The following is a 10,346-nucleotide window of genomic DNA, read 5'->3' on the forward strand; positions in this document are numbered from 1 at the left end:
CCTCCCCCGCCTGGCACTGACTTGGGCCACCCTGGGTGCCCGGCCAAATGGCCCCGGGTGCCCAGCCCTCCTTCAGCCGCAGCCCGGCGCGTCCCTGACCACCCTCGGTGCCCGGGCCTCACACCCCCGGGTGCCCGGACCCCTCCTCCATGCCTGCGAGCATTTTCGGGTTTTGACCCTTGTATCCCCCCTTTCTCTCACAACTCGTCCCTAGGCTATATAAACTCCTTCCCTAGCTCATTTGGAAGGATAGCAAAGTATATGACATGATTTAGTGAGCTTTGCTCCTTGTACCTCCTCTTGAGAGAGAGATACCTATCCCATGGAGATCAAGACCTCCTATGGAGAAGATCCCTAGTGGATTCAAGCCCCCCATCTTGGGAAAGATCCCCATCATAGGATCATCAAGACCTCTCTCCTCATAGGATTGGGATGAACTAGTTACCTTGTATCTTTCCTTTGTTGTCCTTAAATTATTGTTATCTCTTGTGTGCTCTTGGATCTAGCATTTGTGTGATTGGATCTAGTCAATTTGAGTGTTTTCCCTCTCTCGTGTTCTTCGTGTTCTTGGGGATTTCCCCTCCAATTCGTGAAAGATCTCCATCTAGGGTTTCACCCTACAATAGGTCACCTTGGAGCCACATTCCATTGTGGTGAAGCTTCATGGTGGTGTTGGAAGCCTCCAATTCGGTTATGGAGATTGTCCCAACCTTGTTTGTAAAGCTCCGGTTGTCGCCTTCAACGGCACCGCTAGTGGAATCACGGCGTCTCGCATTTGTGTGAGGGCGTGAGGAGATTAAGATGTTCCTAGTGGCTTCTTGGGGAGCATTGTGCCTCCACCCTGCTCCAACGGATACGTACTTCCTCTCAAAGGGAAAGAAATTTGATAACACATCCTTGTCTTCACCGGCTCCACTTGTGGTTACCTCTTACCTTTACTTTGTGCAAGCTTTATTTGCGTTGTATCCTTTGCTTGCTTGTGTTATTGTTGTTGCTAGCATCATATAGGTTGCTCACCTAGTTTACCCCTTCCCTCGAGTCAACCATATCGATCCTTTCAGACATGCTCGCCGAGGTCCGCCAGCCAGTCGACGCACTCCTTGAGTCTGGTGAAGTAGGATAGGATGGAGGAGGAGCGTTGGTAGATGTGGCGGAACTCGGTGGCGAGCATGACGAGCCGGTGCCCGCAGTTCTCCAGGAAGATGGAGCCGATGGAATCCCAGACTTCGGCAACGGTGGCACCACGCCAGTGTAGTAAGACGAAGATCTCAGGACTGACCCTGTTGTACTGCCATGAGAGGATGTGTGCGTCGTCCTGGAGCCATGTGGTGTCCGAGCGGCGCGAGGACCCGATGAGGTGGTCAGTGATGCCAGACTCCTGGAACTGCACATCGAAAAGAGTATGTCATTGGGATAAGTTGGGAGGCTTGATTCTAAGCACGATAGGGATGTGTTGGTTGATGAAAACGCCGACGAGTAGCGACTGGTTGGGCACCGCCGAGGAGGAGCTCGCCTTGAGATAATGGCGAGCGAGCAGTGCGCCCTATGCAAGGGCATCGGGGGTGAGGAGCGGCATGGAGCGGATGGGGCTCGGGGCGCCGCTGCTTAGCTCGGAGGGTGGCAGAGGGGAAGGAGTCGGCGGTGGTGGCAGAGGGATTGCCGTAGCCAAGAGCGGGGTGCAACGGAAGGGAGGTTTAGAGGAACCTGGTAACTGATACCATGTAGAGTAGTATTGTGAGAGAGAAGATGCACCTTGGGTGCTCTCATTCCATACATATGAATATATAGTACATGTACACAGCGCAACAGCGCACAGAGAGAGTTGGGCGACGTGCGCATGCAGAGAGATCGTGGGCAGGTACATGGGTACCATGTATGTGCATGGGATCGTCATGCAACTGCTAACACCAGGGATCAAGCCCTAACAAATTAACTTGATTACATGACAAATCTCATCGAACTTCATCACCGTCCAGTAAGCCTACGAAGGAATTACTTACTCCAAGTGGTGAGTATTATGGAATTGTTGATGGGAGGATTGATGATGACGACGCTGATGAATCCCCCTCTCCGGAATCCTGAACGGACTTCAGATCAAGCCTCCAGATGAAGAACAGGAGCTGACGGCGGCTCTGTATCGTAAAACGTGGTGATTCCTTCTCTCTGTTTTTTTCTCTGCAAGATGGTACTTATGGAATTGAAGTTAGGGCTAACGGAGGCTTGTGGGACCCACGAGCTCACACAGCGCGCCCCCTGAGCTCGTAGCTCTCTGGTAGCCCCCCTCAATTAGTTCTCTTCGCCAATAATTTTTAATATATTCTGAAAATAATCATCGTATATTTTTAGCCCAATCTGAAAACTTTTATTTCTACAAAAAAAATAATTTTTATTTCTACACAAAAATAACACCTGGTAGTTCTGCTGAAAACATTGTCAGTCCGGGTTAGTTTCATTCAAATAATGCAAAATAGAGTCCAAAGCAAGAGCAAAAGTGTTTGAAAAAGTAGATGCGTTTGGAACGTATCAAGGGGCATGGGAGTGGCGCTCAAGATGGCAACGGGGCCCCGAAACCCGTATCCCCGCGGGTTTTTACCCTATTAGGGGACAGGGATGGGCCTCTTTTCATCCCCGTGGGGCTGTTGCTAGGCACATTATACAACCCGACATGTTTCGTGGGTTTACACCTATTTCGATAGTCCCCGAACCCGAAACCCGACAATACCTGGCAAAATATGATCTTGTTTGTTGTTGAAATATGCTTATATTTGTTGTGAAATGGGGTATTGTATTGTGCTAAAAATGGTACTTGTAGTTGTTGTTATTTCTCTTTGTTCTCAAGTTATGCTGCTAGAATATGCTCCTTGTAGCTGTTGAACTATGTAGTATTGTATTGTGCTGAAATTTGCCCAAGTTATGCTACTGAAATATGCTCTTTTTTTGCTGAGATGCTATTTTTTTGTTGCTAATATGATTGCTTAAATATACCGATTTCCCCGTGGGTTTAGAAAACCCGACGAGTTTATGGGATGGGTAAAAGGCTGGCTCCGCAGACGGTGACAGGGTCAGGGACGGGTTTGTGATTTTCTCGTGGGGGTGGGTTTGGATAGGCAAAACCCGATGGGTTTCGTCCCTGTTGCCATCTTGAAGTGGCGCCAACTATTGAGGGAGAGTAAAGATCAACCCTAAGAGGTGCGTCCACTCTTTTTTATAGACTTTCGAGGTGGACTCAACACTTGAACCCACTAAAAGTTTACATCCATTTTTCACTCAAATCCAATCCAAATGGGCTACATCCCTTTAAGTGTGCGACCCTATAGGTTCACATACACATGAACACGAGCATATAGTTGATAGCGGCTCCTAGCAGAACATGTCAAATCCTTAAGTGTGTGACCCTATAGGTTCACGTACACATGAACACGAGCATATAGTTGATAGCGGCTCCTAGCAGAACATGTCAAATCCCATGCGTGTGTGAAGCTGTTTGACAAACCTCGACAATGTATCGTATGCAACATTAATTTTTGCCTCACAATATATGTTATCAAGCTTAAGGCAAGTACTTATCACTCTTGGTAGGGTCGTCGACCCTCTTCTCGAAACCGTGATTACGAGTTTTAGTTCAGTGACCAACCATGCGTTTATCATATCATCTTTCATCATATATACAGCTAAAACTACAAACTATGCTCTGAATGAAAGAGAAGACAACCACTTGCATAGTATCGGACTTATGATGTCGTCATACATGTTAATCAAAACAAAATCACTAGGGTTAAAACAAAACTAGACGAGTTAACAGAAATTTTATGAAGCCTCATATGTCTACATCAAATATATAGCTCAAAGATATTTTTAACCAAGCACAGCCAGCTCTACAAACGACTGCCTTTAAAGTTCAAGCTAGCAAATTCTTCACGATAGAGTGCAGGATACGAGAACGTATTACAACTCATATCACGCTCTAGGACACTTGTGCAGCCACCAAGCGGGTGGAGAGCGTTCGGAGACACTCTCAATTTGTGACTCCCCCATGAAGACACTCTCAATTTGTGACTCCCCCATGATAACTGGCCACGGAAAAATCTCCAAACTTGTTGCAATCCCTGAATCATCTCTGAAATAGTACTGAGGCATCCTCAGCTCCTCTCTGTCATCATAGAAGTAGACGCTAAGAACTTCATCACCAACTTCATAACATCTTGAGCACCCATGACCGATGAATACTTTGTGACCAGGTAAATCATCTTGCTCAATCCAGCGGAGCTGGTCATCCTTGTCTTCGAGCTTGAACACTCTTATTCTCTCAGTCCGACGACCCACAATGTATCTGATTACCATCAGGAGCCCTGTTTGCACTGGAACAAGGTAACGCCATATTTGTTGGCCTTGTTCCACCAAAAATCTGTCTACTGGTAAGTCATCCCGCAACATAACTCCAAGTCCTGACACTGGCTGCACAATCTGATTGCGATCAAAGACCAGTTTCACAACTTCTTCATCGTTGGTCAAGAGATAAAAAGAGCCATCCCTGTGGACTACATCCAGCAGCTCATCATCAAGTGGCACGTAGTTCCCCACTGCATCTTCCATCCTGTGACCTCCGATATACTCGCAATCGTCCCACAGTTCCATCGACTGGTTACAATAAGTTGCACGCTCAAATGGGCTATCTAAGGGACGCACAATAGCAACCACCACAAACCCATTGGGAGAACCTAGGCAGCCAGCTATAGCACCTACCCTCACTTCAACATCAACTCTTCCCCCATGAGAAGACATTTGCTGCGGAAGAGGGATAACGCGTCCAGTGCTCAAGTTGTAGAGCTGGTTCCTGTGTAGTATAGCTTATTTTTCATCAGCCTCAATCTTGTTTAATGGGGTTTTAGTGTCATCAGCCAGAAGAATCCAATCGCCTTCATGTGCTCCAGTGATTCATTTAGCTCTCCTGACACTGTCCGGGAGGCGAAGTCGGTGTACGGCTTGTCCATCAGTGCTGTAATAGGTAGGTTTCGTGGTTGATGGCAATATAAGCCATGGCAGCTGCATGGGCCTTTTTGCACCATCTACCTTTGCCTTCCAAAACTTGTTCGCACAACGAAGGCGAGCCCAATCACCACGGCAAGAAATATGATTCAGCAGCTTCTCTATCACATCCAACGGCAACTCTGATAGTCCTGTCTTTGTGGCACCGGGTTCAGCACATGTTTCTGCATTATCCTGGGCATAAAAAAAACATAAACATCTCAGATTCTTCCATCAGTGTATACATTTAAACTACAGTATGTTTAGCTTTATCAAAGAACGACAATAATCTTTGTAAGGCTCAACTAACATTGAAGTCAGAGCAACATTCATGAGGCAGAGATGGCATACATTTTGAACCCAGCAAGCATAACACAAAAAATAGGAGGTTTACCTTGAGGTACTCCTTGATCTGATCAGCATGAGGGTAGGAGTAATTTGTCTCAGTAGCAATAGCAAGCACGTTTTTGTACCCATTGACGAACATATGAGCTGCAGCAGCCATGGTTGGGTACGAGAGTGCCAAAGACAGTGACGCAACCATACAAATACCAGAAGAGAACTTCTCAGTCAGGTCTTCGTCCGTGAGGTCAAGAACCTCAGGGCTGAAGACTAACCCATTTTCATAAATATTTGTGATCACAAGGCCATAGGAGAATGGGCGGATACCGAGCTTGGCAAGCAGGGCAGCCTCGGACGAGCCCACCTTGTCACCCTTCTTGATGAGGTCCACCGGGGCCAGGATTTCAACAGTGCCCTTATTGATCTTGGTGGGGATGTTAAGCACCTGAATGAGAAAAAAAACACGGCAGGGGTGAGAACTCTTGCTTAGCACTGAGTACACTGCAGTGTTATCACCAATGGTTCTCACCTGGAAGAAAGAAGTTTGGGAGGGATCCAGACCAGTGTTGCCAGGGGGAACCACCACATCAATAGGAGCAACCAGCCCAACACGAGCAGGGGCCCCAACCTATTGTACAACAAAAACAAGATCAACGTCACTGACTCACCAGGTCACAAAGATAAAACATGGCTAAACTAGAAATGTTTTAAAAATTAGATAATCAATGAATATATTCTCGGTAGTTCACAGTTTCACACAAAACAGTTCTGTGGGCTACTTGAAAAAATGAAACATAAATGCAAAGACAACAATTCATTAATTTCCAGTTGCAATCCAAACTCCCCGAAGTATTTATATCTATTGTACAAGTATTAATGTATAATGCAGCAGTGTTCACAATACAAATTTAAAGCACAAATCCACATTTGGCAAAAAAAAGGCAGCCCGGTGCATGTAGCTCCCGCTTGCGCAGGGTCCGGGGAAGGGTGACCTCATGGTCACAAGGCAGCAGCTTTACCACTGCGCCAAGGCTCGCCTTCCACAAATCCACGTTTGAGATGCAAAATAACATTCATAGTCGCCTATACAGTACTCCCTCCGTAACATAATATAAGACGTTTTTTGACACTGTCATGGAATCTAAAAACGTCTTATAAAATGTTTCATAGGGAGTATATCCGTATACTCCATGACGACATTAATAGTACTACTGCATAAAAATATAAGTAAAGTTTCAGACAAATAAGCGCTAACCATCCAATATTCATATTTATCACCAAACCAATAATCTGTTTTAAAAGTGAATCATCGCCAGATTCATGCAACCAAGATCGCACGATTGCAGATGAGTAATGCATGCAGCATTGGAACACAATAACCACTTGAGATCTCCAACCTCTTCCATAAGAACCACGAATGATCCAGATCTAGAACCGACTCCCATATAACTAAAGCAACCATGCTTGTGCAATTTTGGCAGACTTGCGTTAAGATTGAATTATTATTAAATCCATGCAACCTAACATTACTTTCCATAAATAGTAATTACAGAATTAACATAGACAGCAATCAACAAGATGAGGTTTTAATTATCCATGCAGCAGTGTCGGAATACAAACTCAAAGGACAGGTCCATACAGTATTATCATTATGGTTCATGACAGCATGCAACAGGAAATACTACTGCATACAAATACAGGAAGCACCAACCGCCATATTCCTATTGTTACATATCCATACTACTCCCCTCCGTCCGGAAATACTTGTCGGAGTAATGGATAAAAATGGATGTATCTAGAACCAAAATACGTCTAGATACATTCATTTCTCAACAGGTATTTCCGGACGGAGGAGTAAAATTTAAGGTTTGTCGGAATGTTCCACATTAAATGATCAATGGAAATATTCTCAAATCTCAATAGTTCACACAAGTCAGTTCTGGGGAATACTTGGTACCTAAGCTGCAACACTAAATAAAAGAAACTTCCATACCATCCCCGCAAATTAGAGTAGACAAGAATTCATTAATCTCCAATTATTATCTTGCCAAATACCTGATGTATTTATATCTACTGCGCGAGGTTTTAATATAATCAGTGCAACAACTTTCACAATACATAATCAAAGGACAAATATATGTTTGAGATGCACAATAAAGATCTCACATGTTCTCCTCTGTCTAATCAAAATCTTCACCCACCCATATGACGGTGCATCAATATACTCAATGAAGATATGCAACACAAAATACCATTGCATTTAGGTAAAATTTCATACAAATAAGCACCAATAATCCCATAAGAAAAAGCACCAATAATAATACTACAACCTCCGGCTTGTGCTACACTGCTATTTGCATTATTGAAGACACAAGTTGTATCCCAACCAACAAGCTGTTTTACTACCGAAGAATCGTCAAAGTCATGCACCCAAGTGACCCTCTAATAATTAAAACAAGATACAAACTGCAAATTTATCTTGAACATAAGAACTAAGCCAGCAGCAACAAGCAATAACCACTTCAGATCTCTAACCCCTACCATAATAGGGAGAGTTGTGTTTGAACCCCTAGGATATTCATACAGATAATTTTCGTCCCATAAATGATATAGATTTGGAACCGTCTCCCATCTAATCACAAAGATGCATAGTCAAATACCCAAGTAACATGCTTTGTCTTGCACAGAATTACTATTACACCCAATAATCATTCCCGTGACTGGTAATTACAGCACTAGCAAAGAAACCAGATGAGTTAGGCAGCAATCAAGGACAAGGGCAGGCGTACAGGAGCTAATTCACCTTGTACTTGGCGACCTCCTCGCGAACCTTCTTGAGGTCAGCCTTGGTGAAGATGAGACCGATGTTTCCCTTCAATCAGTAACAGCAGCAGCACCAAATTAAAGGACGCATACTGATAAATGATGAATCATGGGCGCACACAGGGAAAGATGCAAGATCCGGCCGAGAGACTTACTTCGAGTAGCGGTATGATAGCCTTGATCTTGTCGTTGCCCGTCGCCTCGGCGTGCACCTTGATGCAGCGGCGGATGAGGGTGTTCTTCCCCATGAGCAGCTCCGACTCGCCGCGGATGCCCCTGCGGACGGCCGCGAGCTGGGTGGAGCCGACGTGGTCTGCCTCCACTATGAGCACACTGGAGTACTCATTCAGCAACTTACAAAGCTTCATGTCGTAGTCTCGCTTCCTGTCGATCTTGGGGACATTTTTCTTGATCCGCATCGCTACCCGCCTGAAACCCTAACCCTACGGGGTGAGCTCGCAGAGATGTGAGTGGCGCGGGGATTCTGGGTGGCGAGAGGGGCGCCCCTATAGCTTTCAGCGAGACCTTTTTTTTTGAGAGAATTCCTTATTTGGCCCTTTCTTAAAATATGCTTTTCTTTTTGGCCCTGCAAAAATATTTTTTCCTTTTTTGACACCTAAACTTCATTTTGTTTCCTTAATGACATTTTCATCACTTTTGGCCGCTAACACAATCAGGTGCAATCAAAAAAGTCGGATTTACCCCTGCTTTAGTTCACAGGTAGAATGAAGAAGAAACCCCATGACCGAACTTCTCTCCTTATTTCCCACCCTGGGTCGATGCTGCTGCTGCTCATGGCGAGGCGGAGGGTGACGGATGGTCGACCTCGGCATCCATGGAACGGCGTGTGCCCATGCGCGTGTTCCAGCACTGCTGGCCGGTCGTGGTCTTCTTTGTTGGTGTTAACTACGAGTATAGGACAGTAGCATCCCATACATGTATGCTTGATTACTTGTGTGTGAACGTGTCTGTGTAGGACTGGTGTCACTACACCACGGTAGCTAAAAGAAGGCATAGGAGTTGTGTATGTGTGCAACGCCGGGCTACGTAGCTAGCTATGCTAGCCGACTAAGTTTTTTTACCGGTGGAGGGAGGTACCGGTATAGAATCGGCCACAAACATTGCTTTGAGATTGGTGTGGCTAGTAGACCTCATTTTCTCTCTTTTAGCAATACCAAGCTTATACAAATAGATATACAGGGTTGGACGGGGTCCACAACAGTACTTTTGTCACGTGACAGGGTGAGGAAGAGCGGATGGACGAGCTGCATGCACACACACTAAATACTTGCATTTTATTTTCCATACAACATTATAAAATGTTGATAACTTTTGAACTAAATATCCAGTTTTGAAATATTTTATATTTTTAAATTCAGGGCGGCAAGACCTGTAAAACAAGATCAATCTTGGATGCGCTTGGCTAGTTTGAATTTTACCGTTTCACTCATTTCAGAGAAAGCATTTCAGTCAACTTCACATTTCACTAGTTTCGGAAAATCTTCCAGTCAATTTCACATTTCACTAGATTCAGAGAACACATTGTAATCATTTACAAAAGATAGATTTGACTCATTTTAGAAAACACATTACACTCATTTACGAAAGACGGATATTACACTCATTTACGAAAGACAGATTTCGTTTATTCAGAAAACACATTACACTCACTCCATTGAAAATACTATGTTTCACTTGTTTCAAAAAACCTTGTCCACTCATTACAAAAGATATATTTCAAAACTAATTTCACTGCATGCTTGCGAAATTGATATTTCACTCATATAAAAATTGATTTCAATCATTTCAATAAATATATTTTACCACATTTTATAAAATAGGTTTATTTCACATATTTCTTACGAAATAGGTTCTGTTCATGCTATTTCTTTTGAAATAGGTTTCTTTTGAATATTTGTTTACTCATCCTCACAAATATGATTTTTCAGTTTCAGTAAACTTATTTCACTACAAAAACACATTTCACTCATTTCAGAAAACACATTACACTCATTGAATTGAAATATTGTATTTCACTCGTTTTGAAAAGAAAAAAATCACTCATTACAAAAGATATACTACAAACTAATTTCATTGTGCGCTTGCGGAACTGATATTTCACTCATATAAAAATTGATTTCAATCATTTCAATAAA

The 10,346-nt window shown here is 43.9% G+C and overlaps 1 protein-coding gene across 1 annotated transcript; it reads right to left on the minus strand.

The window, feature by feature from the left end:
- Nucleotides 1-4,492: 4,492 nt before the first annotated feature.
- LOC119338479 (60S acidic ribosomal protein P0-like) lies at nt 4,493-8,653 on the minus strand. The gene is made up of 5 exons (XM_037610810.1): nt 8,346-8,653; nt 8,171-8,239; nt 5,897-5,995; nt 5,420-5,812; nt 4,493-5,220 (listed from the first exon to the last, which is right to left on the minus strand). The coding sequence occupies exons 1-5, from the start codon at nt 8,607-8,609 to the stop codon at nt 4,936-4,938; spliced, it is 1,110 nt and encodes a 369-aa protein (XP_037466707.1). The 5' UTR covers nt 8,610-8,653; the 3' UTR covers nt 4,493-4,935.
- Nucleotides 8,654-10,346: the final 1,693 nt, after the last annotated feature.

Source organism: Triticum dicoccoides, chromosome 7B (assembly GCF_002162155.2).
Source record: "Triticum dicoccoides isolate Atlit2015 ecotype Zavitan chromosome 7B, WEW_v2.0, whole genome shotgun sequence".
Taxonomy (NCBI): Eukaryota; Viridiplantae; Streptophyta; class Magnoliopsida; order Poales; family Poaceae; genus Triticum; species Triticum dicoccoides.

Bases quoted from the DNA above. Each gene is read 5' to 3' on its own strand.
- LOC119338479 (XM_037610810.1), bottom strand. From the start codon at position 8,609: ATGCGGATCAAGAAAAATGTCCCCAAGATCGACAGGAAGCGAGACTAC. The intron at 8,240-8,345 runs GTAAGTCTCTCG...TACTGATTGAAG, and splicing joins CTATCATACCGCTACTCGAA to GGAAACATCGGTCTCATCTT. The intron at 5,996-8,170 runs GTGAATTAGCTC...GTTGTACAATAG, and splicing joins AGGAGGTCGCCAAGTACAAG to GTTGGGGCCCCTGCTCGTGT.